This window comes from Cyanistes caeruleus, chromosome 7 (assembly GCF_971803275.1).
Source record: "Cyanistes caeruleus chromosome 7, bCyaCae1.hap1.1, whole genome shotgun sequence".
NCBI lineage: Eukaryota > Metazoa > Chordata > Aves > Passeriformes > Paridae > Cyanistes > Cyanistes caeruleus.
In genome coordinates, this window is record NC_141707.1 from 16,819,632 (window position 1) to 16,840,094 (window position 20,463).

The 20,463-nt window shown below is 39.0% G+C and overlaps 1 protein-coding gene across 1 annotated transcript; it reads right to left on the reverse strand.

Annotated features, from left to right (window-relative positions):
* Positions 1–6,356: 6,356 nt before the first annotated feature.
* ICOS (inducible T cell costimulator) lies at positions 6,357–19,037 on the reverse strand. Its single transcript, XM_023931534.2, has 6 exons — positions 18,938–19,037; positions 13,234–13,272; positions 10,947–11,285; positions 9,387–9,496; positions 8,696–8,786; positions 6,357–8,163 (listed from the first exon to the last, which is right to left on the reverse strand). Exons 1-5 carry the CDS (start codon positions 19,014–19,016, stop codon positions 8,697–8,699), a joined length of 657 nt encoding a protein of 218 aa, XP_023787302.1. The 5' UTR covers positions 19,017–19,037; the 3' UTR covers positions 6,357–8,163; position 8,696.
* Between the last annotated feature and the right edge of the window lie 1,426 nt (positions 19,038–20,463).

The following is a 20,463-nucleotide window of genomic DNA, read 5'->3' on the forward strand; positions in this document are numbered from 1 at the left end:
TATTTGCAAACATCATCATCTGTGATGTTTTGCAGTGCAGCATGAATATCCTAAACATTGCCCCGTATATGTTCAGCAGACTCTCCTGGAATTACCAACAGGTGCAGGTGTCAGCAGAATTGTGCTGTAAGCCCAGATCCACATGTGAAAAATCATAGACCAGCTGCTTTTTATGCCATCTGCATTGATTCTCAACCCTTTGTGATGTAGAAAAGGCAACTATATATAAGTCTGTGTTGAGAAAGGGGCTGGCATCAGGAGACCGTTTTCTGCCATTTTCAGGCAGGTTATTTACTGTGACGTCTCTTGCTGGTAGTCAGATAAATCTGTGAAAATCTGTGGTCCTGAAAAAACTTGAAGACTCAGAAAAAACTTGAAGAAAGCTAGTCCTGATTGTCCAGCCCTTACACAGGACCCCAGAGAGCTGCCTGGAAGGGAAATTCCCAGGCCACTAACTGGGGGAAGGGAGACTTTCCCACTAAAGTGGGAGCTCTACTGCAGCAGTTCTGGAGCTGTCCAGAAGAGCTGTTAGCAGTTATCACCCAGAAACCAGAGAAAATTAGTTTTACTCTTCATTTTATTTGAGTTCATCTTACTTTAGTTGCATCTGCAAATAAAGGGATTGAATTTGGCTCAAATATTTAAGCAAATCTGATGAAAACCAAAGAGCTTTAGCAAATTTTTTACTACAATATGAGCAGATCCTGAAAGTAATGTGAAATTTGTATTATTTTGATGTCAAATCAAAAGTAGCCAGAGGTGACAAAAGTATTCACAGTTTAGTTGTATCTTAGGCAAATTTGACCTAAATCTCAACCTTGGTTAAGAAGTCCAGATCATTTAATTCTTGCATAGTTTGGAGTTTTATTGAAGTTTGTACAGTTTGCACTGAAATAAAGTGGCTTTGCAAAGCATTACTTGAATACAAGTTATCAACAGGAACAAGTTTGACTCCTCCTCATCTGTTTAGCCTCTTAGAATTTTCCCTTCCTCATTTCAAGGGACCCAATTCAGTTTGCAGGCATTGAGCAAATCTTTCCTGAAGTTCAGGCAAAGGATAATTCTCATCTGGCTTGTAGAGCAGGGCTCATCTCTTCCACCCTGCTTCCTGTTTGAGCAGAGTTACGTGCAAAACCCTTTCTTGTCTTCCTTCCCTTCAGAACAGCAGCACCACGAGCAGAGGCACCTGCAGGGGAGGAAATTAAGCATTGGTATCACAAGGTCCCAGGTGGGAATTCTGTAACCCAGAGGAGCGAGGTAGCAGAAGGGAAAGAAGGGGAAGAGAACAAGGCCCCCCTTCTTCTGCCTCATACATGTGCCTGAAACCTTGCAGCTTTTTCGGCTAGCCATGCCCCACTAATTCCAGGGTCTCTTTCCTGCTTCTCTCTCGCTAAAACTTTACTGCCAGCCTGTGTTTCGCCTGTATGAGGGGCAGTAACTGGGGTAGCTGTAAACATGCTTGGTAGTTTCCTTACAGTGGTATTAGTCTGTGACAAAGGAGACACAGGAAACTGGTGATATGTAAGATACCAGAAAATGATGCATAAGCAGGTTGCATAAAACCCTCCCAAAGTTTTAAACTTTCATAGGTGTTACTTTGCCCTTGGCAGATATGGGCCACCATCTCTCTGCAGGCGCAGAGCGTAGCCAGCATCCAGCTGCAAAATGCCTAATTAGGTGATTTATAATTGTGTCAGTAGCATGTGGCTCACCCAATGCAGAGTATTTTACTGAGCATACACCTGGTTATCAAATAACCCCTCCCATGAGGGGTGATTTAAATGACCTGAAATGGGCTGAAGGCTCAGTGGGGTGAGGAAGAGTATGGGAGAGAGAAACCTCTGTAGTCCACTAGTCCCTGGCAGTCACCTGAGAAAGGCAAAGCCATAGATCTGATTAAAAATCTGGTTTTGGTACTTTAACCCTGAATTCTTCACACAAAGTCCATTATCAGTCCTTGGGATGGTACTGTGAGGCTGCAACCATTAGATTGCGGAACATGCTTTATCCCTTCTCCACGTCTGTGACTGCTGCACTGAAGTCACTGGTGAAGTGCTGTCCCCAGGCCCTTGGGATGAGACACTGCAGTACTTCAGGCAGCTGTGGCATCCTCTGCCCAAGCCAAGCAGCTGTTTATCAAGCTGGAGAAGCCTGAGTGTTTCAGATCACACAGGACACCAATATCTTGCTTGAGAATGAGCCATGTTCCAGGTATATGTCCTATCCGTTTTTTAAAAATCCCTTTCTGAAATTAAAGCCATTTATCTTCAGACAACACCTGTGAATTGGGCCGCTAGAGTATGGCTTCAGGAACCTACCATATGTAGGTAAAAGAATAGCATTTTTCTGCTACTGGGTTCCTGTCTTAGGACAATATCTCTGAACAGCTCAAGGTGCCACAGACACAAACAATTTGTGGATTGCTCAATTGCACCTAAATGTCTGAGAATTACCCTTGTGACCTGTACTCTAGACTCAGATTCTTTATCTGCATTGCCATCACCACAGAAAGCAGAAAAAATGTACCTTAAAACTTACTAAGGAAGGATTCCATGGCCACTATGGGATGGCCACCCTTCATGATGGGATGCTTTGATGAACCATCAAAGCAATCTGACTGAATGTCTGCATTTAAAAGTCCACTGCATGTGTTTTATCCCACTACCTTAACTGTGGCAATGTTCTTCTGCTTGTTTTTCTTCACAGCTCTTGTTTTTATTGGTGTCTACTAACTGAACGCTTTCTGTCACAGAAAGGGAAATGGGTCACCATTACCAGAACACTGTTCAAGTCTCTGCAAGATGTTTTGGCTAGTTCTAATTACAGAAGGAGAGCTGGGATCTGTGTGCTGAAGGCATTTGGGTCACTTGGAGACTTTTGTTTAATAATTGTGCCTAGTGGCAGGATTTTTCTTAAAACATACAGAGGCCTCTTTTCTCACTAAATAAAACATATGTTTTCTTCATCTTGAGTGAAAAGGATATTTCTCTTACTCAAATTGTCAGTGGAAATTATGAATCATGAGCCACTATTCAACATGGGTGGCTGTTTTCTTTAGTATGTCTGTATTTTCCAGTTAAGAGCATGCTTTTTTCTTTTATCTTGAAACAGAAAGATTACCAACCCAGTTAGTAGGAAGAAGAAACAGGGCCTGATTCATCTGGGTTGGATTCCTGATTCAGATGAAGCTTCCTTTAGCTTTTGAAGCTGGTGCAGTAGGAAATGCTTTATACCACTTTGCCTTGACAGTGTGAAAAAGAAAGAAAGAAATGCAGAAAAGATGCTCAGCAGTATCTCTTGCATTTCTTTGATGTAGCTCCTTGGCCAGGCCAGACTGCTGCGGACCACTGAGGGTGCCTGTCTGGCTGACAGCACATCCCTGTCAGGGGCTGAACAGCTCCTTCACAGATGGAAAACTGGGAACAGTGTCCACATCAGAGCCTCATACAGATGAAGCCCCAAGCCAAGGAAATTTTGCTGAATAAATATATTGTGCTTGCAAGAGATCCTTATTCACTGGCTGCATGTTTTAATCATAAAAAAACACACAGCTTTTTGAATAAAAGCATGGCTCTTTTTAGAAGCAAAGTACTTTTTGCTCTGGAAGTGTGCCTTAAAGATTGCTTATTGTAGCCTACAGAAGGTCTGTAAGTCATAGAAGTTGCTGTCTGGTTAAGATTTTGTCAATCAACTGGGTAGATGTCAGGTATTTTTCTGGAAGCTACCTGTCCCCACAGGCAGTGTTTGCCAACTTCTATTGCAAATGGGGCTGTGTCATGGTCATGAGATATTGCAGCTCCCCAAATAGTAAATCCTTTATTTTAGTTTTTCTTCCTTACACTCCTGAGACCCATGCATCCCTCTAACACAGCCGTGACAATGTCTTTAACTTCTCTTTCATGACCACAGTATAAGCAAGCAGGGCCTTCTTATTTATTCAGGGCCTTTAACTTCTTCCCCTGAGTTCCCCCTTTCTACACAAGTGAGTCTTTGTAAAGTCCTGCTGCTGTCAGCCAATGTCCTGGAGCACTACCCTGCTGCAGGAAGGAAGTCCTGTTGGGCTTCTGAAGCACAGGAATTGAGAAGAGCCAGGGCATGGAATGAAGTAGATTTCCATGGAGCTGTGGCTGTGACTGAACAGCAGAGACACAGCCAGGAGGAGGGACAGAAATGCAAGCATTGGTCTGGCTTTCAGGAATGTAGGTAGCAAGAGTTTTGACTGAATAGACAAAAACAAATACCTTATATTTTGTGGAGGAAGGTAGCCAGCTAAAGGACTGAGAATACCAGTTTTGAATTTCTTCCTCTACTATTTGGCCTCAGGAGCTTTAAAAGCCTCTCATACTCCATAGATTATGGAGTAATCCATATCCAAGCCACCCTTGGAAGGCAATATGCTCCCTCCTGCTCTCATCAGCTGGAGCTAATGTAATTTCTACTTTTCTCAGTGTTTCAGGGATTTTTCCAGAAGAACCTTAGAGCAGCAAATGAGCCTTCCTTCATTACGTGGAAAGGGAATTCTCCCTTGCAAGTCTTTGCACAATCCAGATGTTAAATCCAGGCCTCAGTTTTGAGATGGCAATACAATATGTAAGCTGCAGCAAAACTTGCTGCTGCAGTGCATTGAGACAGGGGATGAAATATCATTGGTGATGGATTTGCCAACAGTGTACTAAAAACTGGGAGGAGAGTTGCAGGATTTAATATGTGGAGGATGTTCAATATTTCAAAGTTGTTAATGTTTGCAGTTTTTAAAAATTATTATGCTTGATGTGTGCAGCAGCTAAATCTTTCTTGTTGATAATCAGAGATGATTTATCTCTTTGTAAAAATTGATCTCAAGCCATACAAGATCTTATTACTCCCAAGAGGAATTAAATAGCTCAGGCATACTCATTTAGATGAATTTCACCCCCTGACCTCTTATTCATATCTCCAGTTCATACCTGTCCAGTTCATTTTGCCAGAAAAGCTGTTTAATCCTTCCTATTTCATCCTCTCCTCCAAGGAACCCTACTCACTGAATTGAACTCCTAATCACAGAACATAAATACAAACTTTCTTCTCTCAAGGAAATGGGAGATTTTTATCTCAGTGGTTAGACTGCTGTAACCATGATGGAATGGACAACTTAAGTGTATATGGAGTGTCTCATTGCAGTTAAAGTCAAACGAAGGCAGAGACATAGATCCACCTCTCCAGTAAATCTGTTACAGGCAGAAGTCCCTACTGACCACATGGAATTATTTTTAACTACATATTTTCAAATACCTGTATTTATTTTTTTTTTCTGTATTTTTCTGCATGGCAACTTATAGATAGAAATATATAGGGAACTTTCCATATTATAAAGCACTTTATGAATAATGGTGTGTGATATCTTCAGTATACCAATCCTCATTTTGATTCATTTGTTCGCTTTACTCAAGTTTGGGAGCCTCTTTTCCCCAGCCTTAAATAAACTTCTTAAGGCCTGTAAGAAATATGATAGAATTTAGAACTCTTTGAACTGTGAAGTCAATGAAATACCTGTACTAAGGGAAAATGGTACTCTTCATGTCATTTTTTTCCCTATCCTATATATTAGATATGAAATTGTGGTTTTAAAGCTAATCATTAAACTCCAAGAGAATTCATACTTGGGTTCATAATTCAGCTTGGGAAGATCAACTTACGAAACTCATATCAAGCTTTGCATTTCAAACCATCTCAAGATATGCAGATATTCAAACTATTATATATTTATCATTTATCCTTCCTCCAGAAATAATTTTTTCCCAAAATTGGGCATTCCCAAAGAGAGATTTTTCTTTTTTAAATGATGACCTGTTAGAATATCAGGCTTTTTGTTTAGTTTTACTGACTGTTATTTTTTATTGTCTTTTATTTTAATCCTTTCTTGTCACACAGTCTCTATAGACTTAGTTCGTGTTATTTTTACATTGTTTTTTCTTTTTTTTTTTTTTTTCTCATTCTGTCATTTTTTATCTTCTACCAGCTCCTTTTGATTTGGAGGTATTGGAAAATGGCAGAAAGAAATTGAAAAATGCTGCATAAGGGATTAAAGGAAAGGAAGAATATTTGGAACAATATGAAAAAACTGTTTCTCATGAAAATAATAGGAAATAAACACATGTAAACAGTGACATTACCTCACTGCCTAGAAACAGATCCAAATTTTTGGTTTTCACTTTTTTTATTATTTTTTTTTTCCTAAGTGCTTTTCCTGTTTCCCATTAAAATGCTGTACAGGGATAAATTGCCCTGCATGCTCTCCCCATTGTGCTGTGGATTTTACTGACATTAATTCTATCACATGACATGCATGGATGCATGAATGTTCTTATGGACGCATATGGCATAAAAAAAAAGTGTTTTATTAAGAATAAAAATACCTTTTCAAAAAAGAAAGGAGTAATAGAACCTGAGGCTTCCACAAACTTTGTTATAATGAATATAGATCATTTATCTCTCTAGTGCAGGATGTATGTATTTTGAACTGCTTTGTTCAGACTTCCATCCTTTGTTGTTTATCCAGCAGCATCCCAAGGCAAACATCAAGTTTTTTCTTCTTTCAGAAACTCTTTCTTTCTTGAATTTCCTTCTCAGTCTGGTGAAAGGTTCCAAGACTCTCCACTCTTACATAGGATCTTTTATCCAGTTCTTCTCAAAGGTAGTATATGTTAGGTATTTTCAACTATAATTTTCAAACACAATCATTTCATCCATATACTTTTTAAACCATGAAATCAATGTATTTCTGTATGTACAGAGGCAAGCTTAGTTTTCTGGGGAGGTCAAGTAATTTGTAAAAGAATGGTGGGAAAAAATGTAACTCAATACACCAAGGTTCTCCTCTCCATCTCTGCCTAGGAGCTGGTTAGCTGGTTATATAGCAGGGCTGTGTGATTACCAGTCCCTGACTCATTTGATGCTCTACTCATTTTCATTTGCCTAATGTCACAGTTAGCAGCTAGCACCTTCCCTCTGTAATACTTCTGTGTTTCCAGGTGTTTGTTGAGGAAAGCCCTGTTCTTGATGTACCAGTTTATTTCCTTTTTGTCCCCATTTTCCCTATCAAACTTGAAACCAGCCTTCTGTTTGCCAGACAAGTAGGCTGTGTATCTCTCTCAGCAGTATCCTCTGACCAATATTTGGGGTTTTCTAATGTATTACAGGGAGGTTCAGAATCAATGTAGCTCTCTGGTTCCAGCAGCCCAAAGGTGTCTGGCAAGATACACAGGCTGGATTCACAGCTGGTCATTTATGGTCAGAGTTTTGATGGACTTCACATGGAGCATGAAGGATTGATCATTTCATAGTACTGAAGGCTCTGAGCAATTTGAGGCAGGTCAAGTAACCCCTGAACCCCCTGGGGAAGTTCTAAAGGTTTCATGTCAAACCACAAGAGGAAGACAATTGCAATGCAGAATCCATGAATATACTGGCCATAGGGACTGTGTTGTGTGTGTGCTGCAATAGTTAGTGCCTCTGACTTTAGGGACAGATCTTGTAAGATTTGAACTCACCTAAGGAGCAATTGCAGTCTTACTATATATATATATATATATCTTGTAATATATTCATCTATTAGTAAAAGTATTCAGATTTTAATTAAATAAGAGGAGCCCCAAGGTGTGAATGGCAAAGTTGTATTGATAGCACAAATACGAAAAATGTAGATGTGCATAACTGAGGCAATGTGTCACAGCGAAGTCCCTGCTGTACTCTCTCAAGTTTTGTTCCCCTGCTAAACTAACCCTAACAAAAGGTCATGTGTGGTACCACGAGGCTTGGCTTTGGAGGTAGTCCTTTTTTTTTTGTCCCTAGTGGAAAGTTTATCATAAAGGAGACTAGAAAATAAAAGTTCTCTCTGTAGCTGCACTACAGGAATCTTACATTTTCTTCAACTGAAAGCTGACATCTTTAACACGTTATTATCATTTCCTGTCCCAATCAGTGGATCAGTCAGGGTGTCAGGTCACAAACAAGGCTAGCGAAAAACACAGTTCAGAACAGTGGGTGTCACATGACTGAGCACAGGGCCATCATGAGAGCTCAGGTAGGTTGGGAAAGGTGGGGAAATGCTGACTTTCCATTGTCCAAGTTCAAGTAGCTGGAAAACTCAGCTTCCAAAATTTCCATGCCACAAGCAACTTATACCTAGAATAGAAATGGATAATCAGTTATGTGCAGCACCCATATGTCGGAATAAGTACAAATTCTGCTTCTGTTCTGTATCCAAAACTACTTCTGTAGTAGCTTCTGTATGGCTTAAGTAGTAAGGAAGTTCCTCATTCACTGCAGAATATTTGCTCTTAGCCAGTAACACTCATAAATCTAGTAATTCACTTCCCCACAGAGGTTTTGGGTACCATGCATCATCTCAGGAGTCTGAACTGAACAGTTTAGCATCTCTTTCTCATGTGTAAGATCATTACTTTGCACAGACGTGAAACAGTGGCATTTCTAGGAACCACTCCACTGTTAGGATTCAAAAGGTTTCCAGAGATTTTGGTTTTACTTTTGTCTTCCTGCATCGTGGCAGCATGAACTCTGTGAACAAGCTATGGTAACAATCCTGCCCAGTCACCCATCCACCCAGAATCACTGGCAGATGCAGCAAGCAGTTCTTCCCTCCCAGAGAAAGCTTTGCAACAGACACAAGCAGAGGTACAACTGGGCTTAACACAACCTCAGATTCTTGGTTTTTTAGCTGCATTCACTGCTGCCATGGGCATGTATTCACTGTTGTACTCATGGGAGTTGGATTCACACGTCTGATTCTGCCAACAGAGAGAAAATGCCGTGAATTTAATTTGGGGTCACTTACCTTTGCCACTCCTGCCTTTGTTCGTTAAGTAGGGCAGTTACTCTATTTTCAGTGGGAACATTACCATCAGACTAGATATGTCAAACTCACACAGAAAACTTGGAATAAAACAAAATTAAAATTAAAAACACACATTACCCAAAAGACTAGCTAATGTCCTTGGTCTTCTTTCCTGAGTCAAATTTAAGTGGTTTTGCAGCAGAATAGTGCTGGAATTGCTCCACTGATAATTGTTTCCCATTCTTAAAGAAAACAATCAGGCAAACTGCTTACCAAAGTAATTTTGCTGACCTTTGTCAGCATTTGTCCTCTTTCCTTTGGTTCCAAGCCTTTAAATCAATAAACAATTCTGTCTTAGAAAAATTCAATCTGAGCCATTGTCATCAATGACTTGAATTCCAGAGGTAAATTAACAACTCAATCTTTTTGTCAAAAAACACAGCACATGCTGAGTGAGTATTTGCCTGTCCCACTCTCTAAATGTCATTAAATCAAGTTCCCTATCCATGACCTTTGGAAGAAGGGTTCTGTATAATCTCATGTATTTGCTTACCTTGTTCCTTAAGCAACAGGCCACAACACAGCAGACACAGGAAATGGCAAAAATGATCAAACTGATAATTATCCATGACATGAGTCCAAGTGAAAAGCAGTCCTCCTTATCTGAAGATGAGGAGGCAAAAAAAAAGTCATTACTGATAGTTTTCAGTTTTGCCTTCCACAGATAACTTCAATTTTTATCCCCCTTCATATTAATAAACTAGCAAAAGTGAACACTAAAGAAGGATTTTGCTGAGGTGAATTGCCACCCTGGAAAAGTGTATTCAGTAGGAAGCAGAAAATGACATTTTTTCCAGAAAGAGAAGGGAACTGTTGGTACACAGTACTGAAAGTGTAGACTGAAAAGAAGCCAAGCCAGAGAGCACACTGAGAAAGAAAAGAAAAAAAAAGAAAGCTTCCAACCTCCAACATGGTGTTTCAGATCTGAACAAGGTTTAAGATTATACATAAGTACCACAGGTGATTAAAGGGCAGACTGGTCAAAAGAAGGGTAGACTTTGGCAGTCATGTTTGGATAGAAAGGCAAGCTGAGGTACTCAAGATTACCCTTGCCCAGATCTGGGAGAAAATATGACAGGGTGTGAAACATTCAGAAAAAGCTCTGAGCATCTGGCTATGCATACAAGCGGAAGTGGACGCTGCATACAAAACCAAATGTCACAGATTGATTCTGAGGAGCTTTTTAAATACAGAGAGGATTGAGAGACAACTTGGTTCAACCACGTAATTGCTGTAGCATTTTAACTTCTATCTTCATTTATTCCTGGTGCTGGGAGAGGAAAAGAAATCAAGGGAAGGACAACAGGCCTTGTTGCATTATGCATTATGCAGCTGAACTGTATGCAGAAGCGAGAATTGGTGTGAGCAAAACCACCATAAACTCTTTCAGTTTAGTATACTAAAGAGATGCCTAATGAAAGCCAGGTCAAAATTAAAGCCTGGGCAGTTAATCTTCTGGAGTTAGTCCAAACCCTTCTCAGTAAACTGTCAAAAATTCTCAACTGCTGTGGATCTCTTCTACTCTAAGAAGGTCCTAAAGCTTTAGATCTGTTTCACAGAGGCGAACACCATCTTCACATCTCAATGGCACCCAAGTGTTCCATATACCACTACTAGTATGGGTATTTGACAATCAATTTTCTTTAATTCTAGGCTTTTGAAGATAGCTCTCAGAATGACTTTTTTCCCACAGGCTAGACCTAATCTTAACATTTATACTCAGCAACTTTAAAAATGGCCAAGAGAAATTGCTGTTGTAGGCAAAGGAGAGACTGTAGTACTCTAGAAGCTGCAGTCAAGCTAACTTGGGTTCCACCGCCACTACGCAAAGCTCAGCACGACCTGCAAAACCTGCCCAAGAAGATGAATAAATATGGAGAGGACATGCTGAGCAGTGTGCCAACACAGCTCCACTGTTACCAGCCCCCTGCTAAGTAGTTCTAAGCTGCCTGGTAATTAGCTGTGCAAGCTCTAGTCACATTTTTCACTGCAGCATAGCTATGCCCAATGTCTACTTATCAGTAAATTGAAGTGAGGGGAGAAGAGAACTTACCTTGGACGTACAAATAGGTTTCTTTCAGGCAGCAATCTATGTAAGGAGGGGGTAAGAATATCTCCAGGCAGTAGGTATAAAAGTCATTATGTTTTCTTTCCAGATTTTTAAGAATGAAAGTGGTGCTGCTATTTGAATTCTGTGTCTGACAGTAGGTGACATTACTCTTGGGGATAACACTCTCTTTGCTCAAATGGAGTGCACAGATTTCCTTCTTCTCACGCCCTTTGAAGAGGGTCATGCTGAACTCACTCACATTTTTGGGGTTGGGGAATGTGAATTTGAAGTTTCCATTTTCAAATTCCACCATCACCTGGGCATCAGAGAGGTGGGGCTGATCTGAAGACATGAAAACAATAAGTAGAGTCACACACGTAGCCGTGAAAAGAATCTTAAAGTGCTAAGAACATCATTTAAACAAAACAAATGAACCATGTGATTGTAATCTGAGGCATGTAGGCAGCCAGAACGGTTTGGCTGTGAAAAGCAGCCCTCACAATGAGATACCATTGCATTCTTGGTTGTGCCAAACATTACTGATAAAATAAATGAGACCTGGCCTGTTATCTGCTCTAAGGCTGTAGAGATTACTGTTAGCATTAGATCAGTGACCTTGAAAATATTACTTGCTACTAAGGCTACTAAATGGTGAAGTTACTAATATTACTTACAATATCAGTTGCTAGATATTGTTTAAAGGCCCCCTGGACCAAACACTGTATAGACATAAAATCCCTGCCTCAGTGTCAGATTGTCCTATTCATAAATAAAACAAGTGAGACAAAGATGATAATGATGACAATTATCTCTGGTTTATGGTTTGTAATATGTACCCTACTGAACATGCAATTATAAAATAATTTAGATTAGAAAAGATCATTAAGATCATCATGTATAAGCATTGGCCCAAAATTTCCAAGTCCACCAATAAACCGTGTCCCTCAGTGCCACACCAACGTGTCTTTTAAATCCCTCCAGGGCTGATGACTCTACCACTTCTCTGGGCAGCCTGTTCCAATGCTTGACTGCTCTTTCAGTGAAGACATTTTTCTTAATATCCAGTCTAAATCTCTACTCATGTAAATTGAGGCCATTTCCTCTTGTCACTTGTTACTTAGGAGAAGAGACTGGACTCTACCTTGCTGCAGCCTCCTTTCAGGCAGGTATAGAAAATGGCAAGTTCTCCCCTGAGCTTCCTTTTTTTCACGCTTTTTTCACCACCAGCTCCCTCAGACACTCCTTTTATCAGCTCTGTTGCCTCCTCTGGACCCACTCGGACACTTCAATGTCTTTCATGTAGTGAGGGGCCCAAAACTGGACACAGGATTCAAGGTGTGGCCTCACCACTGCCAAGCACAGGGTGACGGTCATTGCCCTGATCTTCCTGGCCACACAGCAATCAATACAGGATGCCACTGGCTTTCTTGGTCACCTGGACACACACTGGTCTGTGTTCAGCCAGCTGCTGACCAGCACCGTCAGGACCTTTACCAGGCAGCTTTCCAGACACTCTTCCCCCAGCTTGTAGGGCTGCCTGGGTTGTTGTGAGCCAAGTGCAGGACTTGGCACTTGGACTTGTTGAACCTCATAAAATTGATCTCAACCCATTGATCCAGTCTGTCCAGAACCTTCCTATACTCCCACCTAACACTTCCACCTAACTTGCTGTTGTCTGCAAATTTATTGAAGGTGCAAGTGGGGAACTGCACTTGTAAGCAGCCACCAGCAGGATGTAACTGTATTCACCATCACTCTCTGGGCCAGGCCACCCAGTAAGTTTGATGATGTTGCTGAAAATTTAAAATGGGATGTGAATGCCAAGCTCCTACGTGACTGCCTTAACCACAGGACTTCACTTATCTTTGTGGGATAGATAACGATTTGAGACACGATATAGTTTCAACCTAATTATATAGATGGTTATAGCACCATTATTGCTCAGATAATGGAAGGTGTAGAGGACAAATGTTACCGTGTGCATGCACCCACATGCAATCCAGAAATCACATTTGTCCCTCCCAAAATCTCTATGAGAAGATTTCAGATGTTGTGTGACTCTCATTTTGCAAACTTCTTGGAGAAGCAAAGAAAGTGAACTCACTGAAGACGTCTGCTGTCTCACAGTTTGGCTTTGTAAAGTCAGCAACCAATTGCACAGAAAACTCCTTCAGAAAAAAATATGTTAAAATGTGCAGTAAAAAATGACCATTTTTTTCTTTAAGGGCAGTATTTTCTGATGTATAAAGGCATCTAAAACCAAAAAACAAATTAGGTAAATTCATCTTACCTAAATTTTTGCATGCACATGGTGAGTAGCTGTCAATTCCTGAAAAATACAAAATTGTTTTCTGTTTAAAATTCAAGAAGAGTGACACAGGAACAGGGGGTTAACTATGCAGTGTTAAGATGCTGAAGCTATTTTATAATTTGTATCATCCTATCTGATCCTTTCTGTGCTACGCTTTAAAGTCATATGATATGATAAAATAATGAAATATAAATATCAAAGTAGAAAGAAAATGCCCAAGGCAGAATTTATATTGATCATATATATAACATTCACAAATTCTTAAAACACTTTTGCAAAGTAATACGTGTGCTTCAGAAATATAACTGACATGAAAGTAACTTTCACCAAGATACTGAGGAAATCTGCCTGAAATAAAAAAGCTTATTTCTGATTTCTCATGAATCTTGATTTTGCAATGAGCCAGCATTATATTTTTCCCAGTCCAAAGTACTCATTTCCATTAATGTTTGTTCTGCTTTCCCCACTGCATGACATAGCCCTGAAACATCTTTCATAATTATATGGATGATGTTCCAATATATACATCAAGAAAACATTCAAGCAAAGCATATGGTTTTGTTTCTTTTCCTATAGCAAATTTTTCTCTTATTGTTCATAGGTGATCTTCATTATAGGACACAGACACACTTTTAATAATTGTTCTGCTTTTTTTTTATGAACCACTCCCTTTATCACCATACACTACGGCAGCACTTTGGAACAGTTTGTATTTTAGTATTGGCATCATAGCACAGTCTGATAGCGTTTCACTTGGAATTTTTCTTTTTGCAATGCCCTAAAATTAAATGTTCAGATAGCTAAACAGATAAACAGAAAAATATTCTATCTGCTGTTCCTGTTTTCTGGTAGCCTGAGTAAGTTCTTCAGATGCTGCTTAGAATGAAATATATCTACATTAGGATTTTATGATGCTAAGGAAATACAGACTTTGTAAAGACTTTGAAGCACAATCCTATTCTTGTTAGAGCTACATGGTAGTCTAGATACATCCACACAGAGTAGATGCCCTGTGCCTCTGTGATTGCAGAGTATAAATAATATTTTTTTCCCAAGGCACTTGTTACTTTTGACATCTGGCCTGTAAATGCACAGGAACATAGGATCATTCTCTTTTGGATGCCTTTGTAGGATCTCAACTCTTACAAGCTTTCAGTGTTCATTCTTTTTTCCTTTTTTGAATTTCTGCTCCCCAGTTATAGCCATTGGCAGGGCATTGAAATGAATGATACTTATTTAAGATATATTTAGTGCGACACAGAAGCTAATGGACTTCTGGAAGACACTTTGTGATGCTCAGTTAGAGAGCAATAGAAACTATTATACCTTCTTGACTGATTTACCATTTCCCTAGTTATCAAATTCTTCCTGGATTACTGTGCAAAGTCAGCACCCTTATCTAATTCAGTGACAGTTCTAATATCTGTACTTCTCTCAGGACTATTACTTAAGTGTATGATAACAAACAAGGTATTTAACATCTTGTACCACTGGTGTGAAGATAAGGCAGAGAAAACACACATTTTGCCAAGCCACAATTAAATAGAACCACTGAAGGCACAAAGTGCAAGCCCTTAAAATATTATACAGTCCGAAAAGATGAAAGAAAAGGTCAAATAAAGAAATAATTCTTGATAACTTATATGTTGCATGATGAAAAGAAACAGTTGCTATGAGACTAGCATTTGAGATAAAGGTCATTTAAAACACTCTGTAGTTTGACATCCTGTAGTTTGGTAAAACATTACCTCTAAAATTAGGCCACACACCAAACAAATTATTTAGGGAAGGGAATAAAAAAAACCAAATGTACAACAGAAGCCAGGGAGCATGATGAATGCATAAACTTATCTGATACTTTTGAGAAGCATCTACCTGGAGTTGAAACCTCTACATTTGTCACTGGTCATCTGAGAGGAAAGGCAGATGCTGACTCTGTCATCAGCAGCACAGAGCCAAGTGGTGCCATATTCCTCCTGTGTCCCAGAGGAGCATGGGATAAACCTACTCTGAGCACTAAATAAACAACTTCAGATTTGTTTTCTCTGTTTGTCTCTGAGAATAGTTCAATTTTGCTGTTAGCTAATGAAATTGCCCTTTCATACCATGTGGGTTAATATGTTTGTCAGAGATCATGGTTTTAATCCTTATTTTTAATGGAAAAGGGCAGAGAGAGGTCATTAAGCACTTAGTTCATGTGACTTTGAGGCAAACTGAAAGATCGTTTTGTATTCTCTCCAACCCAGAAACCTAAAATGTCTGTTTTCAAGGAAGACTCAGTAATATATTTCTCTGAATGAGCATTTTGGTAAATGTGATGCAATTAGTAATTCCTCTGAAACAAGTGCCCATATAGAAGAGTGTGCTTAGCATGGGATAGAGATGGCACATTTTAAAATTAGATTAACAGTGCCTGAGATTAAAACACAAAATTGCCAACACAGATTGACCACAATAGGTGAGAACTGATATAAATTTCCTCATATAAAAGCTCACTAGCTATTCTGCATCAGCTCCTAATGTGAATGCACTTGCTGAATACTAAAAAGTTATTCATTCCCCTTGCTGATCTTCTGTGCCCATTTGTACCCATTCATTCCTAGGTAATCACATGGACCTGTATGTTAATGGTAAGACACATTTGGGATGTTTCTAGCCAAGCACCAGTCAGAATGAATGCACATTTAGTGGAATGTGAGATAGGAAACTGGGATTTAAAAATCCAATAGTATTGAAAGATTCACTGACTAATTTTCCCTAATCTACCTCAGAAATATGTGAATAGAAGTCTACATGGTAGTATTGCTGAAATGGAACAGAAGAATTTCACTGGTTCAGCAATAAAAATGCTTAGACACAGCTTTTAGATTCCTTTTTGTTATTTTTCATAAAAGATATAATTCAATTGCATATTTTGCAATGTTCAGTTACAAAATGATATTCAATTACAATTTGGTTTGAGACACGAGGAAACAAATCTAGTTTGTTTCCTAGCAGTGTCACAATGTGGAGTTGAGAGGAGTTGTTTCTGGCTCACCTGATGTGAAGCAGAGTACCAACACAAATATTGTGGTTTAGATATAAATCTAAGAGATTACCATGTGTATGAAAGTTACATCTTGTTATGTTAAATTCTGAAGGAGAGCATGTGTGTACATTTGTGTATAACTGTATTTACAGTCATGTACTTTTCCATCTCAATTTCATCTTTAGTGCAGCAGGAAAGCCTTTTGGCAGAAGTTTGGGAATTTCTATGGTAGTATGCTTGGATACTGAGGCCAATGGAAAGTGTGTTGTTTTCATATTAATGGGATTGCAATTTTGAGCTTTCTCATTGCTCTTTGAAAGACCCAGCACTATTTGAAAACATCACCGATCCATTACGCATTTTGGTCCTAACAGAAGTTTAAAAAACACTTTCAATCACTTTTCAAGCTTAGTTTAGGGTAGAATAAGATACTGTCGCTTTGTTCTCTTGCTGCTTATATTATCTTCCCCAGCTCTCAGAAAACTAAGCTGATAAAAAGAAGCATAATTTCACTTTTGTGTGTTTGCTTCTGAAGATGAGCAAGGAAATTGAAGACCCCACATTTAAAACAAACACATTTGTTTGTTAATACTAAATGCATAATGAAACTAAACACAGTTTTTTAAGTTTCTATAGTTTCAAACTTTCAAGGCACTCTGAAAGATGACACTGTCAATTTGGTGTCATTAGTCATAGGCCTAAAACTAGTGTTTCTATCTATCAAGAATCCAGGATTAAGTGAGGAAGGAGTGCTTGAGGGCAAAGGAGTAATGGCCAGATTTATTCTAGGAAGCCATCTTTAATCTGAATTATTTCTATGGTGTAATTTATGTTGAGAAATCCTGAAATTTGTATAAAATATGCCACAGAAAGAACAGCCAGTGTTGATAATATTTCAGAAGCCCTTCTAAGAAATTACCATGGTTTCCTCCTGTACAACAACAGGAGATCTGTGGGTGAAGAGTGATAACACTTTGCAAATCTTGATGTGTAAAAGCTTCTTAGCAAGGACCTCAAGTTCTATGGAATCCTACCTACAGCTCTGTACTCCAAAATCCCATTGCCTGTGTTTCTCTGCAGGCAACAGAGAGGCTCCCTGCTCTTATGAACAATTTCTTTGTCACAATTGGGTTGTCAAATCATAATGCACACATATATACACATGTACATATATACATATATATATATCCTGTGACCTATTTACATCCAGAGAGGTCACAAGTTATGCTGAGAACACTATAAGACAAAAACCATAAGAGATACCATTTCTTCTTACACAGTCTCTTTGTTTTGTCATCTCCTTTCCCCAGTCCCCTGCCCAAATCTTATCCTCAGTATTTGAAGGAAGGGAGAAAGAAGGGAGAAATGATGGTATCAGATAGGATATAACAATTTTCACCCTTAAAATTACAGTTTATTTCTTCACACAAGGAAGGGCTTTCTAGATAGCTTCAGCCATCTGTAAAAGCATGATGGTCAGGTATTTGTTCTAAATTTGTTCTAAATTAGGGGAGAAATAACCAAGGTGAAAGAATTTTTTGTTAGTAGACTTCAGAACAACTTTCCAAGGAGAACTCCCTTAAGAGATACTGATTACAATTACTTTTTCTTGGAATCTTTTCATTCTACCTGAAAACTCAGCACACTATCCATATATTAGTTAGCCTTCAAAAATGTATCTGCATTACCTAAAGAGCTGAAAACTAGGTGTTTGGATTTTTTATGAAAGCTGAAGTTCTTCCTGAAACTTCAGGAATAATTAAATTCTATCCCTTTTCACTAGAATTTCAGAAACAAATTTTCAATAGTCCTTGGAATGACCATCAAAGGAGTATATTTAGATGGTGTTTCATAACTGTGCACACTAAATCTCAGATCTTACTTATATGATGCATCATACCAAATCCTTGGACAGTATATGTATGGAAAAAAATACTCTTCTTAATTTGTTATTACTTGTAGTTCCATGCTGACCCATTAAAATGTGGGTTTCAGAGAGGTTACAGATAAAGCTGTGATGTTTTACTTTGCACAGCTGGGATAAAACACTGAATCTTGTTAAATGCTACATCCATATTTAAAGTTGGACTGAGACTGGTGCTGTCATTGTGCACCTTCTCAAACACAGCACAGGAATTCCATTCTTCCTTTCAAGTCTGTGTTTCAAGCCTGCACAAAAATAGTCTCATTTTATGATTATATTATGAGATAATCTCTATGTCACATACATTTTTCATTGTATAAAAATTCCCTTCCCAAACAAGAGCAGGTTTAATATTGACAACATGGTTTCTCTTTATTATTCACCATCATGCTGCTATGAGATCTTATATCCATCAAGGGAAGCTGGCTGGAGCACTACAATCTAAACAGCTAAAGGATAACACTAAGCAGATGAGCTAAAGAACACAAGCAACGAAAACTTGTATGTTTTAGTTTCAGAGCAAATGTCCTATGCTGGCAGAAATTCTTTTCCCACCAACGCCAGTGATTAGTACTAAAGTTGAGAGCAGTCTTTTTGCAGCCATTACCCTCCATTACCTTTATTCCTCCAGCCCTTTGCTATCATGCCTCGTTTACTGTCTCCCATCATTAGCTAAGTTATATTCTATAGAGACACCTACTGCAAGGAGAATAGTCCAAAATGTTACTCACCATACAGGGCTTCAAACTGAAAGCAGAGGACACAGAAAGTTACAGCAACTGCCTTCATGCCTGCCTGACACAGAGACATCAGCCTTCTGTCTACTGTGAGGATGGGGAAACACACATGGGTAGAAAAGGAAGTGGTTTGTGGGCTCTGGGGAAAATTGTAAGATAATCAGAATGACTTTTTAATTTAACATTTGTCTCCTGACTACATTATAGCTATGTCAGCATTAGCTGTTGCACATACCTGGTTTAATGTTTTATTTTTTTTCCTACCTAACGGTTTGCTGTCACAGACAAGAGGATGAAAGACTTTCTGACATTACTTTTAATGTTCACTTTGCACAGACTGTCTCTGGTTAAGTCTATCACAATATAGGCTGCAGTCATCTACAGTAGATTTCTGCAGATGGCCCGTGGTGAGCAATCAGTATTACCTTACAGTACATGCACATTTGTATCTGGCAACCTGGTTTTCCCCCACTAATTTCAACTGGTTTTACATAACTAATGGTCTTGTTCTATGTGTAAACCATTTGTTAATGGGATAGGAGTCTCTCGTGTGTCCTGGTCCTGAAATTCATGGGAAGAACATGGCCAAATCTCAGAAAGATCTCTTCAGCTTTGTGACTTCTAAACAGTTCATCCCAGTGTGACTTCCGTCCTGGAGATCAGGCTTGTTTTGCCTGAAGTTTCATGAGAAATTTCATGTGGCTCTGTGAGAGGAGATCTGACTCAGTGCCCTAGGGCCTTAGGTCAAAAGGTTCTCTCCTTCCCTCTTCCTTGCCTTTGTGCAGCACACTCTATCCTGGCCTGTTATCCATCTTTATCCCGGGAATGTTTTAGGACCCTTTGTAACATGTTCTACAATCATTTAATCCTGGCTATTTATGTCTATAATACTAATTTTTGGGCAGAAAATATGCAAGAACACCAGCTTCTAAATAATGTTTAAGATATTAGATGAAGTTTGCATTTCTGATTGCACAAAGAGAAAACACAAAGGACTGCCAGTGGTGCCTGACAGACACTGGTGAGGTTGAGTCCTTGTAATGGTCAAATAATTGGAAAATAACAGGACTGTGCTACAGATTCATTCCTACTTTGTACTGTGTAAGTAAATCCTCACATGTTGGTTTACTCTTCTTCAAAAAGTGATTTAATGTCTTTCACTATTACTGTTCAAGATCTGTTCACATGGACATTGGCAGAGTTTTACTTTCTTCAAATTTTTCCAAAGCCCTGCAAATCTGTTTTTTTTAAAGTTACAGTAGGAACTAAACCTGAGTCAAATTAGGCATTATCTAAATTTTCAGTTCAAGTCTCTGGGGCCAAAATCAACTCTAAGTAGAGAAAGTTTCTGCAGTATGCTTTTAATTCTAAAGCCCAAAAGTATATCAAGGTTCAAAGAATGATACACCTTCAAAATATACATCTGGCTCCTGAGATTTGCCTATGAAGTTGTAAACTATGTTGGGAACTACTGAGGTTCCAGGTAGGATCGTCTTTTTTATCCCACATAAAAACTAATG